Source organism: Oryzias latipes, chromosome 9, assembly GCF_053564925.1.
Source record: "Oryzias latipes strain Hd-rR chromosome 9, Olatipes_Hd-rR_3.1".
Lineage (NCBI taxonomy): Eukaryota > Metazoa > Chordata > Actinopteri > Beloniformes > Adrianichthyidae > Oryzias > Oryzias latipes.
In genome coordinates, this window is record NC_136245.1 from 25,575,460 (window position 1) to 25,599,497 (window position 24,038).

Genomic DNA, 24,038 nt, shown 5'->3' on the forward strand with positions numbered 1-24,038 from the left:
ACATATAAGATGTCTTGCCATGTAGTTAAAGCAGAAATCATTTCCTCCCTGCAGTATTTCCTTCACTGCTCTCTTCCTTCATGAGCTGCATAAGTCGACTTAGAAATGTATGTGTAATAACCAAGTGCAGACTTTAAAATGGCAAGCTCATTCCCAGTTTCACAGCCGATGCTAACGCAACTGCAATCCATGCATACCAAGTAGATCAATGTCTATGAGGACAGAAACTGCAATTTTCAGCACAGACATAACAACCGTTCAGGTTTTTATTGAACTGTGATTCAGGTTTTTGTAAATTAGAGATTTTTTTCTCTGTAATACCCAGTTGCTTTAATACATCCTATAACAATTTTAATGGTTACCTCAGATTTAATCCTGCAAAAGAAACTCTTAGTTGTAGATTAGAAGCGGCCCCTCTTTTTTGTTTTAGCAAGAACAAGCCTAAAGCATCGTGCTCAATACAGTTCTCAACACTTGCACCAATGCAAAGACATAAAACTTCCTATCACCTACCATTATCTCCTGTTTTTTTCAAAAACTGTTTGTTCGCATAAAATAAAGTTTTGGAAGCGATTGGTGGAAGCTGCATCCTCCTGGGCTTCATCATGTTCTTTGTAATGCACGTAGACTTAGACATCAGTTCGTTAGGAACTGTTTATATTTGGAAGAATGCAGACACGTTGACTAAGTATTCTAATCATCTAATCTTAAAAAATATTTTTAGGTTTAGGGTTAAAAATATAAAAAAGCTATAATAAAATTATTTTTTCATGAACAAACTACGTGCATATTTTGTGGCACCACTCACATTCTCAACATTCATTACTTTGTTCTTGTACTTTACTCTTGCAAACACTTGAAAATATATTTAAACTTTAATGCTGTAAAGTCAACTTTTTCTCATGAGACTTAAAGAGCCACTCTGCTGAAAATTATTTTTTTGTGTTTTTAACATGTTCTTGTGTCATTTTTCTGATGATGGAGGACAGATATAAAGAAAATGAAGCCTAAAACTTCTTTTTAATTATATCTTTATTCAAATCATTGTGAATCAAGAGCAGACAAAAAGTGCAGTTGGAAAAATCCTTGTAGTTGTGATGTGGAAAATACGCTAGGTGGTCCAAAAGCTGATGCATTCACTTGCAGACAACAAAATTCATGTACGTCTTTGTTTTTTTTTGGCCAAGCTGGTATCTGGCTGAGAACTGAATGGCTGTATAGCTCCAAAATCACTCGCCACTCCCATATCAGTGGCATGTAAGCAGTTCAGTAACAGTAAGTGGGGGCGGGGTTACTACACACCAATGTCCTCCCCACAACTGAGAGGTGAATTTCTAATGAACTCCTACCGCTCTGCAGAAACAATGTCCCTGAAAAAAACTGATTTTTGGGGTATTTTTGGAGAAAAACAACATAGTTATAATTAAAAGAACACTGGTAATGTTTGAAAATAGATCAAAAGATGGTTGGAGTGGGACTCTAAATCTGTAAGTCTCAAGTTTTATTACTTTTTTTTTTGCCCAACATAATTACCCAAAGTGAATTATGAAGCAAAGCAAGACAAGATGAAAATGCATATTAGTACAAGCAGGATTTTTATCAAAGGAAAATGACTGGAAAATGAAAGACATGAATATCCAGATTTTTTCTAACAAACTTTGAAATGTATAACCAATAAACCATATGCTTACCACTAAACCTGGCTAAAACCTTTAAAATGATTCCTACGTTTGATCTAAGTGATATGTAATTGGTCACATGCTCTCACCTCCGCTTCCTTTATGAAAAGCCCTTTGTATTTAGTTAAAAGATGTATGTATGGTGTTTATGAACCATTAATGCACCTGGCCCCAGCTGCTTATTAATCCTGTGTGGTTATGGCTGTGGACATATTCTTATTAATCCCACTCGTATGAAAAATTCTTGCAGCTTGTCAGCTTCTCTGCACATTTCTACAAATGATAGTACGGTTCTCTTCTATGTTAGATTTTTTGGTCCGGACAAATAACTTGTCAATTTCCTCAAGCAATATTGTATGGTTGTACAGGTGACATTTCTTTGAAACCATTGTGGGATGAACAGCAAGGACTGGGGAAAAATAAGTCATCCTCCTTTAATTACCCTAGAGAGAAAATGGAGCAGCTCTGACTTCACTTAAATCTGTTGCTGGAAAAGCTTCTAAATGTATCAGCCGTTATTTTCTCTCTTCGGAATCATAACTAGTTATTTCCCATGGTTCTGGTTAAAACTCGTCTAAACAGACTCTCTACTTTTCATTGTAACTTTTACATTCTTAAAGACATATGACAGTTTGAAAAAGCTACGAAATGTTGAATGGTTGTTTTCTGATTGTAATCCTATTTATCTTTACATCAACCTTTATTTTAAAAATAATTCATGTAAGTTATGTCCAAAAAAACAGTTTTTTTGCATTTTTGCAATTCTTACTGTGTCAAAGTTATTTCTTTCATTTTTTTTATAGCATATTGTGTTTTGCATCTTGATTGACTGTTGATCTTGTCAATCAATCTCCTTTGTACCGTGTACAGAGATGTCACGTTGAGTTTGCCAGAGTTACATAAATGTTCTTTTGCGATCAGGCCTTTTTTTTCATTCTATAATACAGGACTTGTTCTTCTACGAAGGTTTGAACTTAGCGAGTTTAAAAACAAGAGAAAAAGTAATAAAATGTTCCTGTCTGTCTGAGAAAAGTGGATGTGTAGTGAGGAGTTTTACAATCTTAACATCTGCAATCCTACTGCAATCTGGATTCTGGTTCCCATTGATTAATCTTGCCAAAATAGCCTATGTAAAATAATTTTGTTTCTTTAGTGTTATTTGTTCGGTCACTTCAAGCTATATTGACACCCACAATTTAGAGTATATATACAGAAAGTCAGGATTTAGTTGCTGCTTTATGTTTCCACTTTCCAAAGGGGAGATGTGACATAAGTCGTATGGAAATAAAGCAGAGTGATGTTCTGGGTCTGAAAATCATAGTTTTAGTTGCAGCACAGTAGTGATTGTGAACCAGACTAACAATTTTAAGCCGCTATTATTAATTCCAGTGTTATTCCATTTCTACAGTGTCAACCGAACTCCCAAGAATTACCAGCTGCACCCTGGCATCTTCTCTCAAATTTTTACCTGTCGTCTGTTATCAGGTTGCTAGAATGTACATTTTCCAAAATGTCTAGAAGTATTATGTTTTGCAGTATTGTTGTGAAATGACTTGGGAGATGCAGAAAGTAACTTGTTTATCTTTCAACTTTGTGAAGGATAACTAGACATATTTGAGCTGTCAGATGAAGTCCTCTTGCGTTTTTTATTATTTTTTTTGGGTCTCATTGGTGCAGACAGGGTGAGACGTTCTGTAATCTGTGATGGCCTTGAAGTCAGTCACTGATCCTGTGAGAGGCAAGGTGGTAGACAAGGTTCACACATTTAATATGTCTACCAAGCACAACTGAATGAATGAGGGGGAGAGGAGGCAGAAACACTGGGATAGAACCAGTTCACTAGAGAAAAGTTGGGGAACCGATGGACATTAAGCATGTTTTTGGCTCATTTATTTTTAATTCAAACATTTTTTGAAATATTTGTTACAATAGGCTTAAAAGAAACAAAAGGGAAAACATAATAGGATTGACACTATATTGTGGAGCAGCAACATACCTATGCAAAAACTAAAAAACAAAACACTGGCAGCTCATTGAGACAGGACTTTGAAAAAAAAGTCCCCAGACCTGTTTCCCTGCTGTATTTCTACATGAAAGCAGTCATATCTGTCAGCTGCAAACAGAAATAAGGAAGTCTAAGAGTTTCTCTGCAAATATTTTATGCTCTTTCATGTTTTTTGCATTTTTGTTTTGGTGTTTATGGAGTAAGAGTATAGAATATTCTAGGAACAAATAAGAAATGGATTTGAATTTTTGTGGCTCCTTCATGTCATACAACTGTATGATTCTCAGTCATCCACGTGACATGACATTGTCTTGAAATTGACTCATTTCAGTTTTCTTCTTTAAAACATTTTACAGCTCACCCATGAAGCTACTTAGATAAAGCTACTTGGATGTTTTGTTAAACATTTTAAGCAGAGAAGACAACTGAAATTCAAGATGTCACACACCACAGTTCTTCTTCTTGAGTCTATCTGACCTCCTAGTTCTATCAAGTTTAGTCTCATTCCATGTTTGCACACCAGTCACTGCCTGTTTTTCATGAGCAGATTCACCAATTCCACCTCTTTTGGTCAAAATCAAAGCTTCTTTTTCCTTGAACATATTACTTTTAAAACATTGCCAAACGTTGTCTCTTTCGTTGGTTTATTACTTGATCTTTTTTGTAGTTCTGTTGATAAGTAAAGGGAACATCACTGCCAAAGCACTTCTTCCTCATATTTTGAAACTATATTTCTCTTTACTAGGATGAATCTGATTAATTACCTACCCCTACAGCATCCCCCTATCCCTACATTCATCCCTCCAAGTAGAGAGATATAGAAAAAATATTGTTTTTAAGTTTGGACGTTACTACCGCTCGATGACATTGTCAGTTATCGCCGGTCCGACCGGCAGAGGGATAGCCAGCTTTAAATCACTACTGTTCCTCCTTGAAAAAAATCTTTCGCACACCACTACAGCTTCTAATGCCCGTACAGTTGGAGCAATCGGGAGGAGCCAGAGGGGTAGGGCAGCAATGACTCTTCAGTCTAATTCTGTAGTCCGAGCTTGAACTGGTTGACTCTGCATCAAACAGATTTAACTCCTGCACTTCAGGAACTTTTTTACTACAGGATCACTAAAAATGTTTGTAGGGTCATAAGCTCTAACTGATCGAAAAACTCCAGAGAAGGAGCTCAGCAAAATAAAATCCTGATATTGTCGCTCTATGTGTTGTTTGTGTCTGATTGGCCTCTTCATCAAGTGATCTCATCTTCCCCTTCACTTTTATTGGCCAGACAATGCTGGCCCCCTAGATTGGAGATAATCCTCTACCATTCTATGACTCAAATCACATGTTCATAAAGCATTTTGTATCAGGCCTTAAACTTTGCAAAGACACTAACACTTTTCTGTTATGTTAAAATGTAGGCTTTATCTTTCGTACACTGGAATGGTTTAAAAAGGGATTAGCTCACTTGCAAAAAAAGAAAAGAAGGATATTAAAAATGTTTGACAATTTTGTCACATAGATTGTAGTCTTACTTCCTGCTTGTTTGTCTCAAACGTGTTACTCAATTATTATTCAATGCTTTTCTCACCAATTCAAGAAAAGGCCAAACTTTGTGTATGTGTCAAATTTAAATCCATCGTCTTAGCACTTGAGTCATACTTCCGAATTATGGGCTCTCCGCAGCGTGTCATTTAATTATGCATTATTTATGGAGACCTTTATGTGCCTGTGGGTGTTTGCGTGTGTTTAGAATGCCTGCATCACACTGTTATTGATCTTGAAGCCCTATTTGAGGGGATTTTATCTTTTTGTCACATGCATTCAAATGCTCTGGTAAAGTTCAGGGAACAACTTCCAATTTCAGACATGACACATGTTAAAAAGGACTTCAATCCACCTGCTGGTCAAAGTGGGCAATCAGTGGCAAACAACTTTTTTCAGGGTTCCTCCACCTATACATTTATTTGAAAAAGTGATCAAGCATCACTGTAAACCTCCATTATTCTGGACTTCTTGCACATTTGGACCACTGACAATAGTAATTGAACTGGAATGCTCTTACAAAACCTTTCATGTTAAAAAAATACACTCACTGGTTACATCACTGGAACTCAATGTATTTAGGCATATAGACATGATCAAGATGATCTGCTGCAGTTTGAGCCGAGTATAAAACGTGTATAAATCTGCAAGTTAGTAACTTAGACAACGAGATACAATATCCATCCTTAATAGAAAAGAGCAAACAGAGGAAAGGTTTGCACTGAGAATGGTGAGAAAATAATCAAGTGCAGCCAAGAAGGACAACCAACAGTGTAGGGTTAAAGCAGCATGAGGCACTAATCTGTACTTAGTGTGTTTGTGATCAATTATCCTTCTGAAGTAACAAGGGGGATAATCTCTGTTGAATTAAGCTATTTAAGCTTCATATCTGTCTTATAGAATAGGATCTTCTGTAGGTTGCTGTGTTGCCAGGAAACAGAGTCCTAAAAGAGCTGTATAAGTCAGTGTTAGTGCCACAGGTCACATATGCACAACATACATGCTGCCAGCAGAATTGACACAATAACACGACACTCCAAAAAATAAATGATTCATCACTTGAAGAGGAAGAAACTTGAAATCAAATTCCATAGTGGATGAAAAATATATTTAAAAAAAACTCTAACTAAAACAATATGTTTTTGTGCCAAATCCTATTATGGATGGCTTCTTAGTTTTGGCTCACTGATCCGTCTCTCTAACATCTGTCTCCAATTACTCCTCTCCTTCACCATCAAATCTCTCATTGGCTTAACGGGGTGTGAGTAAAGTGGCAATAGGCGATTCATTTTTCAATTTTTATACCCTTCTCTGTGAAGGAAAAAAAGACAGCTAATGACAGCTGATGGTAATTAAACAACTGAGAAAACAGCGAGAGAAGAGGGAGTGAAGAAGCTGTCAGGCTCTTTCTCCTGGGATGGAAGTGGCTGTTGTCACTGAAGCAAGCAGTCGGACAGAAGGCCTCGTGAGAGATTGATGCTACCTACATGTCAGCCTGTCATCCTCTAAGCCTTTGTCTATTCATGCATTTTGATCATTCAATAGGAAATTGAGACTTGATTGAAAACAAGAGACTAAAAAGAGTGAAGTGGTTGGGGTTATTGTGAATGAGAAGATAAATGGACCAGACAAAAACTACGTTAACCACCACCTTCAATAAATATTGTGTTTTTAAGGTGTTCTTGTAGAATTTTCTCAAGATGGAGGACATAAGAATATATATATATATATATATATATATATATATATATATATATATATATATATATATATATATATATATATATATATATATAAATAAAAAAGCCCCTCTCACCCTCCGCGGGTGGTTTCTCCTCCAAGCTTGGGTCCTCCACCAGAGGCCTGGGAGCTTGAGGGTCCTGCGCAGTATCTTAGCTGTTCCTAGCACTGCGCTTTTCTGGACTGAGAGGTCTGAGGTCTTTCCAGCTATGTGTTGTAGCCACTCCTCCAGCTTGGGGGTTACTGCCCCGAGTGCTCCAATTACCAAAGGCACCACTGTCACCTTCACTTTCCAGGCTTTCTCCAGTTCTTCTATGAGTACCTGGTATTTCTCCAGTTTCTCGTGTTTCTTCTTCCTGATGTTCCCATCGCTTGGCACTGCCACATCCACCACAACGGCTTTCCTCTGTTCTTTATCCACCACTACAATGCCTGGTTGGTTCGCCATTACCATCCTATCAGTCTGGATCTGGAAGACCCACAGGATCTTTGCCCTTTCATTCTCTACCACCTTTGGAGGTGTTTCCCATTTTGACCTTAGGGTTCCCAGTTCATATTCTGCACACATGTTCCTGTATATTATTCCAGCCACTTGATTGTGGCGCTCCATGTATGCTTTACCTGCCAGCATCTTACACCCTGCAGTTATGTGCTGGATTGTTTCAGGCGCCTCTTTGCACAGTCTACACCTTGGGTCTTGTCTGGTGTGGTAGATCTGAGCCTCTATCGCTCTGGTGCTCAGGGCTTGTTCCTGAGCTGCCAGGATGAGCGCTTCAGTGCTGTCCTGTAGGCCAGCCCTTTCTAGCCATTGGTAGGACTTCTTGATATCAGCCACTTCAGTTATGGTCCGGTGGTACATCCCATGCAGGGGTTTGTCCTCCCATGAGGATCTGTCCTCCAGCACTGTATCCTCTGCTCTCCATTGCCTGAGACATTCACTGAGCACACTGTCAGTTGGGGCCTTGAGCTTGATATACTCATGCATCTTGGATGTTTCATCCTGGATAGTGGCTTCTACGCTCACTAGTCCTCGGCCTCCTTCCTTGCGGCTAGCATACAGTCTCAGGGTGCTGGATTTGGGGTGGAACCCTGCATGCATGGTGAGGAGCTTTCGTGTTTTAACATCCGTGGTCTGTATCTCTTCCTTTGGCTATCTTATTATTCCTGCAGGGTATCTGATAACTGGCAGTGTGTAGCTGTTTATTGCCCGGGTCTTATTTTTGCCATTGAGCTGGCTTCTCAGGACTTGCCTTACTTGTTGGAGGTATTAAGCTGTTGCAGCTTTCCTTGTTGACTGCTCCAGGTTGCCATTTGCCTGCGGAATTCCAAGGTACTTGGAACTGTCCCTGATTCATTTCTATTCTAACAATTCTTGTATTCTATTAGAATATATATATATATATATAAATATATATGTGTGTGTATATGTGTGTAAAAAATTTCAAATTAAGCTAAAAATTACATTTCTGATTATTTCATTATTCAAATTCTTGTGAATCAGGACGCAAAAAGGCCATTTGAAAAACTTTTAGTTGTTACGTAAACTAAAAATTAAAATCACCCACAAGCTCCGTGCTCTGCTCCTTCAGGCAAATAGATCCGTGCAGGTCTTTATTTTCCACGCCTGAGCTGGCATCTTGCTCAAACCTGTACAGCTCGCCATTTTTGGTGCACCCGTAATGTTAGGTTGGGGTTGTGAGGGGCTGTTAGCTACCGGGAAAGAGTGCAAACAAAGGAAGTATGGGAAATGGGGGAAGGCTTACTCCGCGCCAAGAGTCCCACCCACAACTTAGAGGTGAATTTCCAATGAACTACTGCCGCTCTACAGAAACTATGTCTTACACACAGGTTTTTGGATTTTGGCTAAAACCCAAAAGATGATTTTAGTGTGATTTTAATGAAGTTTTAAGTTAGAAACTCAATATGTCTCTATTCTATTTGTCTGTGCCCCACCAACCACCATTTTCATGAATAGAAACTCAAGCAATAAAGATTGAAAAAGTTTGTGCAAGTTTATTTCTGGTTTGAAGTTTGACTTTTGACATTGGAGTCAATAAAGTGCTTCCTTTTGAATCCGGTCTCAATATGTCACGATTCTGTCCTTTTCTCCTTACTTTTTTGATCATTTTCAGTTCTACCTCCTCCTCCTCTGTATTCAAGTTCACTCTCCTTACCTGTTTCACCCAGTTTTTGTTCCATTTGTTTCAGCTCATTGTAGATTCTTTGCATGTTCCAGCCTCCGTCTCTGCATCCACCTTGTTTATTCAAATCCTCATGCCGTCCTTGTTCCTGTCCTCAGCCAAGCTCAAACTGCTGGACCTTTTTTCTTCGTCAAGTTTCAGATCTGGACTGTTTTATGGAATTCAGTTTTGGCGTTTCCATTCTGGATTCTTTCTTCTTACCCTTCTGGTTTTTGGATCTTTTTCTGTCCCTAACTACCCCATTGTCTGCCTTCTATCCATCAGCCTGTCAGCTTTCAGAATTTGACCTAAAAAATCAAATTTTTTCCCACTGGTCCTGTCTTTCTCTGGGCTGTCCATCCTACAACTACACAAGTAGTTACTTGACAAACTGATACTTTCAATGAGGCTTCAAATACACAGCCCACATGTTTTTTAATGTTTAATGTTTTTACAAAATCCTGGTAAAATAAATATGTTTATATAAAGCTTCAAAATGTGTCTGCTTCATGCCAAACAAAATTGTGCTACATGCATCTCAATTTAAGATAAGTATATCCAAACCTTAGTTTTTGGTGCAGTTTTAAACAAGTTTGCTTTCATAAAAGTTTTTTTTTTTTTTTTCGTTTCCATTTTTGTTGTTTTAGAAGTGACTGGTTACCGGGGGAAAAAAGATTTGGCCAAAAATAATATTTTTTCTGCTAAGCTCTCTAATTTTTTGCAGAATGTTAGCACAGAAAGAAAGCTTTCAAGGCAAAAAATGTTTTGAAAAGTATTTGTTTTGATATAGAAAAGGACAAGTAACTCTCCTATTAATAATGTTGATGTTTCATTGTTTCTGTGCTCGATATATGTCTATAAAATCCTCTCAGCGATAGCCTATTTGAGGTCATTATGCACATGCAAAACCTTCTTGGATGACAGCAAAATGTCTTTTTTTATCACTAAATATTAAAAACTAAACTTGAAAGCAAAACTTAAATCAAATTTCACCACGCAGTAGAGTAAGGGAAACATGTCAGGGTGTTTACTCAACCTACATGAACATGAAAAAACAAAGTAAAAAACAAAACCATGTCTTTAAGACGTAGTTTAACTACTCATGATGTTCAGAAGTGAAAAGAAGCTTTTTTTGACTTAAGGGAGTTATTGCATAAGACACATGAATGCTAGATTTTGATCCTTTTTCAGTTTTTTTTTCTCTTTTTTGTAGTGTCTGTGTCTGTCTCAAACCTCAAAATCAAGCAAGTCAAAGGAAAGTGATGCAAGAAGACATATGCAGAAGTGTGAATTTGGAGCTGGCAGTGATGAGACAGTTGAGAAGCAGTATTTGCAGTACACACAAAGTACAGTACAGCCACAAAGTTAGGAGACCTTTTTTTTTTTTGGTTTTTTTTGCATCATCTGATCATTGTGGGAGATTTTCCTTCAGTCCCTTTGGCTGCGTCTCCATTTGTGTAGTTTAGCTTCCAAACCAGCAGTGTGTGTCTGGAATTCAGACAGTTCATACATTATTAAATCAGGTAAAGGAAGACAAAATATTATCGCAGATGCTTTTGATTTTAAAAATGTCCACATCATTGTGGTCTTTGAACCATAAGAACTTTGCTGTTTTTGATTTGCTATTTTGGATGTAAACTGCTGGAAACATTGCAGCTATTATTTAAAAAATGGACCGTAAAGAAGGAAGGTATAATCAAAGTGTCTCTGTAAAGGAAAAATACTTTAAAGTCCCACTCCCATCATCTTTGATTTTTTTTAAAGCATTCCCAGGTCTTTTGATTATGATTAAGAAATTTTGTAGGTAAAATGTAAAAAAAAAAAAAGGTTGTTTTCTAGGACATAGTTTCTGCAGATTGGCAGGAGTTCATCAGAAATTTACCTCTGAGTTGTGGGCGGAACTGTTTGTTTACACTCTCTACTGCTAATAACGAAGAGGTTAATTATGGATGCAACGGGTGGTTGCAACCACTGAATCCGGATCTGTATGAATCAGTGAGCATAGTTCAGATCACACGTGTACCGTGGACAGCCACCCCGCCCTGTGGGTGTCCAAGCCAGCTGCGTGGGAGCACTCTGCCTTCCCATTCAAAAATAATAACGATGGTAGAGTTTTAATAGACAAAACTGTGTTACTGCATCCACACTAAATGGATTAGCACATCAAATTTCCGTCCGCCATCTTTGTTTTGACGTGTCATATTCGCAGGATGCTTGTTTGGAAGGATGCTTGCAGGATCCTTGTTCGGAAGCATGTTCATAAACCTGACACTCTGACACTAGTGGGACACGCTGCTGTGAAAGGTTTCCTTGACCACAACTCATCACTACCTCATAGAAGATATGGATGATGTTGGGAGGTCAGATTTGTTTATTTACCGTAAATTCCGGACTACAAAGCGCACCCGATTACAAGCTGCACCCACCCATTTTCACGTGTTTGACTGCTTTTATGCATACACAAGCCGCGTCAGAGTACAAGCCTCGCATGTGTTAGCCGATATTGTCATCCTGACAGATCACGCCCAGCATCCCAGAGTGAGTGCAATTTATTAGCACATTGTGGGTGGTGCCAGTTTTGCCTCTGGGTCACGTGTTTGAGTATATCTACATCTGTCAAACAGCATGGACCTCTATTCTGTTCACAAGTCCCTCAGTTATGGTGTTTTTATTTCATTTTTTTTTTACTTATTGACAATCTAGGTATCTAACATAAAATTACAAACAGTAACCATATAATCAACATTACATCCCTCAGTTATGATGAGGAAATTTACATCCGCGATTCCCCATTTCCCATGAGTCTTAGGGGCTGAAGGCGGGGCCAACGCCCGGCTCGCCATTCTGTTGTACGTGTTTAAGAATGAGCAAGTAGCAGCAGTGCATGGAGGGGCGAACGGGAAAAGCTCTCCTTCCGCTTGTGTCGCGGCAGCGTTATGGGAGTAACAGGACTGGTTAAAAAACACACCGGTAAAATACAGCAGCGGCGACTGAAAAGCGCGCACCTCAGCGCGATACGCGCGCCTCAGTGCGGCGCGTGCGTCAGAATTCAGAAGCCTCTGCGCTCCGCGCTCGCCCCGCGCGCTCCTTGTCTCCCCTTCCTATCTACTCCAACACCTCTGGCCAGGGCAGCTTCAAGGAGGAGCACTTCGTCCCCGTTGCGCCGGTGGATGGAGCAAATCGTTTCTGTGCAAAGCAATCGGACTTAATACTGTACGTTTTGTGTATGAGGGGCGGGTGCGTTGTTACGTGTGGGAGCCTTCAGACTGCCATCGGCCCCGCAGCTCAATCAGCAGGAGAAGATGTCTCCAACTCACACGGAGGCTGTGAGTTTTTCAAAGCAAAATTCCGCGTTTACGGTTTCCTTAGAAACCGTAAATGGAGTGTAAATTCACTCCATGCGCTGTTCTCTCCGTCACGCAGCAAACCGGCTTTTCCAAACCCGTTGGTGACGGTGGACTTTTTTACGCTGCTTTTAACGATTGCTTTTAACTTGAAAGCTTCATCATATTGTAGCGGCGATCACGTGCACGTTGGGTCTAATGGCCCCAAAGGATTCTGGGATGCGGCCGGGCATGCGTGTTTCGTTTTGTTGAACCATGACTGAAGTGTCTAAGACCTGAAGTCAAGTCCATGCTGTTTGGCTGCTAAGGTGTGTTGAACAAAAATGCCTCGTGCTTGCTGTCAGATAAAGAATTCAAACTATTCACTGAGTTCGAAAGTACGTACATGGCGGCCGCCATTTAAATCCATAAATTAGCCGCGTCACTGAATAAGCCGCAAGGCTGTAAGCGCAGGAAAAAAGTAGCGGCTTGTAGTCCGGAAATTACGGTATGTTAAAGAGCTCCACAAAGACATCAGGAACCACGTTTCCATGTCTGGGTTTGAACCCATGTCTGGGTTCAAAAGTTCTGCCATGCCTGTTTTGTCATATATATATATATATATATATATATATATATATATATATATATATATATATATATATATGTGTTTTCAAGCTTTTATCTTGTTATTTTGTCCCGTTTTTTTTTCCTTTTTACTGATCCGAAAATTGATCCGAAATGGTCTCTAAAACCGTGAGACAATCCGAACAGGGAATTTTGTGATCCGTTGCACCCCTGATGTTATCGGATCCATACGTCTGCAAGTGGATACATGGGAATGGAGCCGAGCAGGGAGCTTGTGGCCCGCCGATTGCAGCACATACGTCACTGCTTCATGCTTTTTCCAACTGCCTTTTTTCATCCGCTCTTGATTCACAAGAGTATGAATAAAGTATGCAATCTAAATCGTAATTTTCCTTCATGTCCTCTATCGTGTGAAAAAACGATGTTAAAGAAAACCCAACTATTTTTATTGGAGTGGGTTTTTAATGTTGTAGAGTTTAACAAACACACAGCATAAATCAATCAGATCTCTATGTGGAACCAACTATCAGTAAAAGCATTTTGTATTGCTTAAACGGTTAAATAGTCAGTCCCCATATGCCCTATATGCCACTTAGGGTGCACTGGTGAGCTTTGATGTGCCTTATAAATGAGGCAAAAAGATGTTTTTGATATATGCTAGTTCAAACTTGGAGCAAGATGAAGAATCTTCTATTCCTTTTGAATGTCGGGTGCACTTACATGATCTGTCTCTTTCTCTGAGGGTGGAGGAGAACGAGAAAGACAGAAAAGAGAAGGAAAGTGGACCCAGGAGAAGCCTTGGCTGATGTGAAGTTTGAACGTGTTCAGATTATGAGGTCCAACTGTTTGAAACCCAGGATGAAATACAGGAACCTGTAGAAAACTTTCATTGTCCATTATGGACATTCTGTTTTCTTGCTCTAGATCCCATTTCTACTTTTTGTAGTTTATTTATTTATTATATTTACTTTTTAGCTGTAGAGAATCTCACTGTACAAAGTGAAGCAGTGTTTACACACACATGAGATTTGCTGTAAGCACGCTCCAAACACCAGTTTGGCCTTAACCAGACCTGTGATTCAAGGGGGAATTCGGAGACATCCAGAATACAGAGCAGCTCCAAAGTGAAAGCAAAGTCATGGTGGGAAATGTTAGATCTCTGGCATAGAGAGTGGATGAATTATGTGTGCTCATTAGGTCTCTAAAGGAGTACCCTGAGATTTGCACTATGTGCTTTACTGAAACTTAATTTTTTTTTTTTTTCCTGGACCACCAAAATGAAGTTCAGAATGGTTCAGACCAACAGGGAAAATCCACAGAGAGAGCATAGGAAGACGGATTGCTCGTGAATAAATTCACATGGTGCTGCATATGTTACAGTGAAGGAAAATCTCTAAATCAAGGACATAAAACACTTGAGCATTATTTTTAGAATATTTTACAGGAGTTGAACAAATTGTACAAATAAAAACGTACAAACCGATCTGTAATGTCTTAGCTTCAGCTCATTTCTTTGTTGTTGTGTATTTACTACTTTATTCTTTTCATAGAGTACCTTTGGTTGTAACTGAAATTGGCTGATTTCTCTGGTGTTAGTAAATAATTGTATTTTATCTATTTATGAGCTAAAACAATCACATGCTCTTTCACTATTTATCAAAGATTCTCCTCAATATGTTGTTCAGACCAGAACACATTTTAAGGAAGTAAAAATGTTTTTTTTGTTTTGCTATTCTGATTTCTCGACACAAGAATCTATTTCTCCTCCAACAGCAAGGATCTGCTGTAATCCTCTCTTTCTATCAGACTTTTCTTGTCTTATTATTTGTTTTGGGTTTTAGCTTCCCTATAGTTTCAAATGTCACTGCTCTTATTTTGTATAATTTAATGCAAGCCTAATCTACCCTTTGCTGCAGTGAGACTCTCATGAGACTGTGGTAAAGTAAAATGCTGTTCAGCATGTTACTATGATTTCCTTGTATAACCAGCGATTAGAAAGCAAAAATAATTCTGCTTTATGCTGCTGTGAGGACATACATTTGTGATTTTGTTTTAACAACTTAGTTTTTTTAGGTTTATGGTTCTGTTAAATAAAAGAAAACTATAAAAAAAAATAATTGGAGACAGAAGAGCTAGAAGGGACTGAAAACCAAAGAGATGTAACTTCAAGTAGGAAAGAATGCATGAGGCAGATTAAAATGGATGTTAAAAAATAACAAACTATGAGAATACAAACATTTGAAGCAATAATTGAAACAGAGATCCAATGTAATTTCTTAAATATAAACGTGCTGATAGCCCGGGCTGCAGATCAGGTTTGGTTTCTGTATAAATCATCCTTAAAAGGTGTGCATAATAAATCTAAAACACCCAGTAAGATATTGTCAACGAGGAAAGGCAGACTAATATTTGATTGTCATTATCTTGAAAATGCAAAACTATATAAATTACAGAAAAAAATAACTAACCACAAAGTTCCAGCTGTTCGGCATGATGATGGGTCTGGTTTGGGGTTTTTTCAGCCACACCAAAATAGCTGAAAATCAAAAAAGGCTTTGTAGGAATCCAAATCCACATTCTAGCAGAATCTTAATGGAGCTGTACATGCATGAATTATTGTAAACTGCCTTGTATAGAATTACGTTTATAACAATCCTAATATATCATAATGGTATAAATATCATTGGCAAACGCACGTCTTTTTTAAAAGTTCAATTTCAATTCCTCCACCAGTAAGAATCTTCACACGTTGTAATAAGTTATCCAAGTATCTTCTAAAATGGAAGGTTTAATGAAGCCAAAGGACATCCAGAAGCTTGTGCATTTTTTTTTCCTTTTTGGTCTAGATAAAGTTCTTTATTTTGCAATCATATATGCCTGATTAAAAATAACAATTAGTTTTTAAAAAAATATATATATTAAAAAAGGCAAAAGATGTTTTTGTTTTTTGTACAGCATAGAATAGATGAGGCTTTATGGTTTCGCTCATAGGGATTTATTCTTATTGTGGCTGTAATGGAGTGAAAATAATCAAAGGGGCTTTAATACTAGGGCCTTGGTTTGTATGCAGAGTATATGTTATGATGAGTTAACCCCCCCCCCCCCCCCCCCTCCTTTTTTTGAAGTGTTTGTGAGACAGAAACCACTTCAGGTGACAACATTTTCCCTCACAGGCACCAGCATTATCCTCATTATGGGGTTTATTCCTTTTCATGTGATTATATTATGTTGACATTTCTGTAATTATTATTCTAGGCCAAACATGAGCACAGCTTTAAGGAAATACATTATGCCTATCCTCAAGTCAAGTCACATCAATGTGCTTTCATTTGTAGTTTGTATTTTAACTATTCTATATACAAACGAATGGTTACTTATAGAGAATAATGTTGAGTTAAAGGTAGTAAAACAAGAAAAAGAAAAACGTATCCATCATTTATGCTGCTATACAAAAAGCAGTATTTAAATTATCTACTTTGTGGTGTGAACTCCTTAATTTTTTTTGCATTGATGCATTTAAAAACATGTCACTTGGAAACTCAACTAAATGTCTAAGCTTAAAATATTATAAAATCAATGATATTCTGGTAAAATGAAAAATACGACAAAAAAACTGAGTTTTTTTAAGTAACTGCTTTTTCTTGTTGTTTTTAGGTCTACAGGGAGCAAAAAAACAAAAAAAAAAAACATATTTGAAGCCAAATTTAACACACCCATGCACATGTATTTGTCCTAAAACACACTCATGCTGCAGCAAGCTGCAAGCTGTGAACAAACCTAATTAGAAGGTCCTGCCAGATTTCAGACGTTAATCATCACACACAGGTCATACGAGGTGACGAAAACACACAAAGACAGTAGTGTTGTTAAAGTTGCAAATCCAAAATAATGTGTCATGTATGCAGAAAGTGAATCTTTGTTTCTGTGCGCTCAACACCCGAGGCTATCTAACCACAAGGATGCTTGTGAGCTTCTATATGATTCCTCTCCACTTCTCAGTCCTTGTAAAAATATAGATCTTTCGCATGTTAACTAGAAGCGCTGGTGACATCTGCCACCTTGACTCAACTTAACTGCAATTCTCACTTTGAGTCCCTCTGATTCTCCTTAAGGATAATAAGCTGCTGTATCACACTTCACAGACACTCGCTGTCTGGCCATACTCAAAGACAAGAAGAAATTGTATTCTTCGTGAAATGTAAAACATTCAAGCATATAACTGCTCAGTGTTCAATCAAAGCAAGCCAGCGGGATCTTAGGACTGCCTGTACTTCTAAAGTATGTTTCAAATCAGATTTCTGTGCTATATAAGTTTACTATAAAATGGCAAAGAGAGAGTCTGAATCTTCAAAAACCTTTCTTTTCTTAGTTGGATTCAGCCTCTTTTTTTGAACTGCTTATATAGAACTCGTTTAAAGGGAGCCTTTAATTGCATTTTTTCAAAGTAAAAGCTCACCTGGGATGCCTCTTTACACTGCAAAAACAATCAAAAGGTCTTACCAACTGGCAAATTTTCTTTAAATAAGAAAAATACCAAAATAATTCCAGTTTCTAAGTAATGTTTTATCCAAAGTAAGAATGTTTTTCTTGATATCATAATTTTTCTTGCAAGACAGTTTAGAATCAGTTTTTGCAGTGTAAAAAGTTTCTGGGTGTTTTTTTTTTTTTTAATCTGCAAACCATCTGTCTAATGTTTTGTTGTTGTTGTTTATTCAAGGTGAAATATGGTCGGTTTGGCTTCATCTGGGATGCGGCCGTGTTGGAGTATGTCGCTAATAATGACGAGGATTGTTCCTTCTACACCGTCAGCAACAGCGCATCAGACCGTGGATACGGCATCGCCATGCAGCACGGCAGCCCCTACAGGGACATTTTCTCCCAGAGGTAAGAGTCTGAACAGTAAACAAAAGACTGCACCTTTTTTTTTTCTTTCTTAGCAGAAAGATGGCTCCTTTCCTCTTAATTCTTCACTTAAAGTTTAGAAATATCAACCAAAGACCCTTATGATGGCATTCTTTTTAAATGCTGACATTTGACCTTTATTTTGTTCTGGCCTTCTGCAGTGCTTGATGATTGGGCTGTGTAGGTCACATAATGTCTGGTAGACTGAACTCTATCTGTGTCTTGCAGAGCGTTTGCACTTTTTAACACCTTAAATGCACAACAATCTGCATGCAAAATTAGGTTTAACTCACAAATAAATTAACAAGCTTTCTCTTCTAAATGTAACACGGTCTTAAAGATCCACTCCAATAATTTCTTCATCTATTGTAAAAGCGTTTCCAGTGTTCTCGTAACTATGATTGTTTTGTTTTTAGGCAAAATAATAAAAAATAAAAAAACATTTTCTAGGACATAGTTTCTGCAGAGCAGCAGTAGTTCATTAGAAATACACTTCTGGGTTAGAACTGTTGGCTCGGAGTGAGCCTTCCTTCATTTGCCATCATCCCTTTGTTTAGACTCTCTTCCACTGACTTGCAGCCGCTCGCAACCCCAACCAAACATTACTGGTGCAACAAAAAGGGCGAGCAATATTGAAGCTGTCCATTTGCACAGTTTTGAAGCCAGCTCAGACGAGGAAAACTAAGACATCTAGTTGATTTTACGCAGCAATTACAAGCTTTTTCAAACTGTTTTTCTTTTGCCTGCTCCTGATTCACTATGATTTGAAAAAATAAATACTTAGAAACCCATTTTTAATCTTAATTTTCTTTATGTATGTCTTCCATCCTAAGAGAAATCCTACAAGATCATTTTAAATGCACCCAAAACCTGATTTTCATTGAAGTGGGTCTGTAAATACACAAAAGCACACTGGGTTTATAGAGGTTGATCAGTTGAATTATTAATCTCAATCAAATATTTGAGGTGTAGCTACTTGGATTCACCAGCACCACTGCCTATGATATCTTCTTGATTAAGAAATTATCTCAATTCATTACTGAACCAGTGGGCCCCTATAGAAAACAAAAAGAGCATGGTAATTTCTGCAGCTGCCACTAAAAGGTCACTCACTCATTCCTTTTCAGAAACTATCCTGTGTCATTACAATCCTCAGAGTCCTTATTTGCTTTTATTCCTGCTTAATTTCATGCAATGACTGAAACGCCGTCAGCAAACAGCAGTCAAAACAGAGTTGAGGCGTTTCTTCCTCTGGTCGCAATTTGGCTGGAAAGCTCTGCGGCTTTATTAGCAATCAAGCATAAAATCATTTCGGGATGATGGAAAGCTAACATGTCTAATGCCCTTATTAAGTGGCTGAAAATTAGATTATGTAAAATAGTGTGTGTTGTTATCATGAGGGTTTACAAATGAGGTGCATGTGTGTAGTGAAACACTTTACTCCATCGCATTGGTAGGGCCAAAATATGTGATCTCATGAACAACAAGTCGTGTCTCTTAATTGCTCCATATCTTGTGAAGCATTGTTCTTCGGAATATTGGCGATAATAGCTTTTTATTGGTATAAACAAGCAATTAATTGATAGCCCACACATTCAATTAATTCTTATTATTTCTGGGACAATGTTGCACTCTTGGGAAGAGATTTTCAACCTGTTTCCATCGCCTCCCAAGGTTCAAATAAAACACAAAGGCAAATTATCAAGAGAAAAAAAATGCTTACAGAAGTGTAATTGTTCTGTTTACCTTCATTGTGATTTTCAGATCTGTCATTCTGATATTCTCTATTACACAGACTGTTGAAGCACAACAGAAGTTTAAAAGGAACTGAATTAGCAGGCTGCACCTTGACTCCATAGAGAAAAAAGTTTAGTTATCTTAAGTGGCTTTATCATAATAAAACTGGAGATTCTTCTTGAGTGTTTCCTTAAAAATACAAAGTTTCTTGAGGTGTATTAAAGTTGTTACACACATTAGGAATTGTTATATTATTTTGATCTAATACAAAAACTTTCCCAGTGGTCTTTTGATTATGATTATGCCGTTTTTAGCCCAAATCAAAATCTGTGTTGTTTTCTCAGACATATTTTCTGCAGAACGACAGTAGTTCATTAGAAATTCTGTGGGCACAGAATAAGCCCGCCCCCTTCCCATCATCCATCTGTTTATGTGCTCTGCCGCTAGCTTACAACCCCTCACAACCCCAACCTAACATTAAGGGTGGAACTATGATGCAGAGCAATGTTAGACCTACCCAGCTGTACAGTTTTGAGCCAGAATGCAGCTCAGATGAGGAAAATTAAGGCGTACGTAGGTCTAGTTGTCTGCAAGTGGATGCAGCAGAATGGAGCAGAGCAGGGAGCTTGTGGCTTGCGTAGTAACTTCTATGTCACACTTGATTGCTTTTTCCAAATGCATTTTTTTGTCTGTTCCTGATTCACAGCAACTTGAATAAAAATGCCCTCAGAAATGTAAATTTTAGCTCAATTTTCTTTATATGTGTGTTTTCCATCATGAGAAAAATTAAACAAGAACATGTTAAAAAACATCAAAAACAAAATTTTTATTGGAGTTGGTCTTCAAAAAGATAGTGGTACACTTCCCCCTTAAACACCAGAGATGTTGCCGGCGACATCTAACACAGACTCTTTGACGTAACATAAACTTTTGACCATTTCATGCAATATAAGAAAAAATCAGCTTACTGGCGCAAAGCCTATATGCAACATATTACTAACAAAGCGTTGCATATTGGCGCAAATCTGCTTAATCCTAAATCAGGTGATTTACGTTAAATGTATTAGCACTTCACTATTTTAAATGTTGCATATCAGCACAAGCCTGCTGTTCTCCAGAATCCACTGGAATGATGTTAATTGCGTCAACGGTTACAGTCGAAAGAATGTAAACACTGGAGCTAGAACTCTGGTGTAAAAGGGTTAAAGGATTTTTAGATGGCATCTATTCTCACTTGTTTTTTTCTGAGGTTTGCTTTGACAAGACATTTTCTTTCATGAAATATATTCCTTCAGCTCTCAGTGAAATGGGCTGAATGCAATCAACGTTCTACCCTAAAACTTTCCAAGTTTGCACTAGTCTGTATTTCTCTTTTCCTTCTCTGCGCATACGTTTAACTGTCACTGCTCATAAACATACAGTACATCAAGGTAAGGAAGGTTTAAGTGCTCGGCTCAAGGACACCGCCACATGGAGACGGTCAAAGCTTGGAATTGAACAGCCGACAACTCTCCCTCATGAGCTACAGCCGCTCTCCTGACAACTACCTTAGTCATGATCTCATCGTGAGTCATGGCCTGAATTAACCTAGGTTTGTAAAACAGTCTGATGAAGAGTAGTTGGCGCTGCACAAAAAAAAAACGAAAAAAAAAAACGTTTCCTTTAGATGTTGCTGGAACATTTCCCTGACAAATCCAGCCTGCCTCGTTACCGGTGTTACAGCTCTTCAAGCTGAAGGTCAGCGCTGTCCTGGATGTTTAGCAAATTTTACAGCAGTGGAACTCAAGTTTACTACATTGATTTATGTGGTAGACCTAAGACAGCTGCAAATCAGGAAAGCTAGATGAGTTTCATTCTTGTTGAGTTTAGCAAAAAAGATACAGGCTTTGAATGTGAAACAAGATTCCCTAAAATTTGCATCTTTTTGATATTTCAGTTCCTAAAGTGATGTGGCAGCCAATTTAATTACAACAACTCTAACCATCTTTGTTCTGCTTCACAAATTGTAATTCCCACATCATGTTTTAAATATACTAAATGATTACTGAAAAGAAACTGGTCCATCATTAAATCTGAACTTTGTAGTAAAGAAAATAAGTAAAACCTAATAAGCAAACAGTCATCTATCCATATATTCCATGATTCTAGACTGAGAATTTTTCTTTCCATTCATCTAACTTTCCTTTAACTGGCTTCTTGGACTCTGCTATAGAGAAACAAGATTACTTGTGTCACTTGCTTGTACTGGAAATAGCAGAATAAACATCCTCAACTTTAAAGAACTGCGGTAAAGACAACACAACAATGCCTCCAAAGCCAAAAAAAGTAGGATATATTTAGCATAATATTTCAACAGCAAGAATATGAAAAGCAAAACATGTTTATTTAAAATTTCAAGGGCAAAATCAAGTTTAAAAACATCAAAAACTACAACTCTCAAAGATCCTTTCTTAAAGACAACTTTTTATGACTGTAAAAAATTAATGTTTTTCTTTTAGAATTCTGTTTAAAAACAACAATGATCATCAGTTGGACAAATCCCCCTGAGCTGTGACAAGTTCCAACTCACCAACTGGGCTGCAAACACAAATTATGACAATACTACATACTAATCTGACTTTGGGTGCAAAACTCATGTGGACATTTGTGAGTAGGCTCTTATTTTTTGTCTCCAATCATTGAGAAGGCCATCAGTCAACATATCTCATAGTTCTTGCACACTCTGACTTGCAGTAACTAAGATATGTGCTATTGGAGATCAGTGAAAAACACCTGCCTATCTGTGGCTATTTGAATGACATTTTTAACACATTAAAAAAATCCCCCAGATTTTGTTGTGTAACTTGTAAAGAAATTGAGACCTCCTGCAAATATTGAAACACTGGGAAATCCATTTTGCAATTGCCCTTCTTTGGTTGGGAATGCCACAATGACTGAACGAGTGTGACGTCCCGCATAGTTAATGACATACTTCTGGCTTCAACAAAATTACGTCAATTCAGTCGGCATTTTTTCGTAATATGGTTGCCGCCACGTTGGCACCAGATGACGGCAGTAAGCAGTTAGTGGTTCTGGTCAGTCTGAGTCATCGTTACTATGGCAACCACTCTCCCCAGTCAGGAGTGAGCTTCTTGAAGGTCCACACCCCTAACACTTGAAAGCAGTTTCGGGAGAATCTGTCAATCAAACATTTTGATTGGTCGAGGTATGGGCCTCATACTTTCATGTGGCATCTGATTGGCCAGTTTATAACTTAAATAACTTGCACTACAGAAAGTACTATAATGCTTAAAATAAGAACATGGTAACAAAAAAAAAGAAGGTATCAGAGCAAGAATGGTTATTCAGACAAATAGAATGTCTGACTTGCTGTTTATTTCTCTATAGAAGTCTATGGGATTTTGGCTTCTTGGAGCCAGCGGGTACTTCCTGTTTGTAATGCAAGTGTGGAGGAGTTACTCATTCCAGATATTTTATACAGTTAATGTAACCAAAATTCTACCTGTATAATATCATGTATATAGTGTTCAACTTACAGCATTTAGTCTGTAAAAGGCAGAGCTAAATAACCATATATAGGCCGGAGTAAATTGCCACATGAAGACGCATATTAAACAGAAGTATCAGCTTTCCAAAACCTTTTTAAATTAAAAAAAATGCCATCTTTAGCAAATGAAAACCTAAACAATCTCCTAATGCCTTGTTTAAAGAGCAGTACCAGATATTAGTGAAGACATTTTGCTACTTTGGTTTGCCCTCCTATTTAAAATGGAGCATTGAAAATAACAAGCAGGGTTAGTGTCACAGACAGGCTGCCAAAGTCAGAACTCTCCCCCTCTTAGTGGTAAAGACGCAGTGACCTCATTGCTGCAGGAGATACGCCCACTGTACTGTTGACCTCATAGTTCTTTTATCGTTGTTGCTAAGCTGAAAAATAACAATACTACTCCTCTGTTAGAGAAGGTTTCTCTTCTTCTGAGAAAAATCTCACTCAAAATATTCTAGTTTGCATCACAGCTAAGCAAACTGCTCATTTCTCATTTAATGATGATGGAAAAACCGACGAAATCTTCATGAAGACTCACATCCTCATGCTGACAGAATTCCTGTTTGACTGCAAGTGAAACCATAAAAATCAGCTTCATATTCTTGCTTGAGAGCAAAACAAGCCTTACACATAGGTTTATTGTGCTGCTGTCAGCAGTAATTAAGTAAATGAAAGATATTTGGAAAGCCTGTTGATAATGATTTAAGTCTTTGAAACAGAAAAGTTTGTCAGAGTGACTCCTGTTTATTTCATCTGACGGTTTGTACTTTGTGCAGGTCTATTTTTGTTATTTAACTCTTT

At 37.9% G+C, this 24,038-nt stretch overlaps 1 protein-coding gene across 6 annotated transcripts in view; it reads left to right on the forward strand.

The window, feature by feature from the left end:
• grid2 (glutamate receptor, ionotropic, delta 2) overlaps positions 1-24,038 on the forward strand; it is a 591,201-nt gene that overhangs the window by 533,837 nt on the left and 33,326 nt on the right. For all 6 annotated transcript variants that reach the window (XR_002873852.2, XR_013658170.1, XM_078953108.1 and 3 more), the window contains one exon: positions 17,769-17,935. Coding sequence is in view for 4 of the 6 variants with exons in the window: in XM_078953108.1 (XP_078809234.1) it covers positions 17,769-17,935 (167 nt within the window). In the remaining 2 variants the exon portion in view is untranslated. The remainder of the gene's footprint in view (positions 1-17,768; positions 17,936-24,038) is intronic.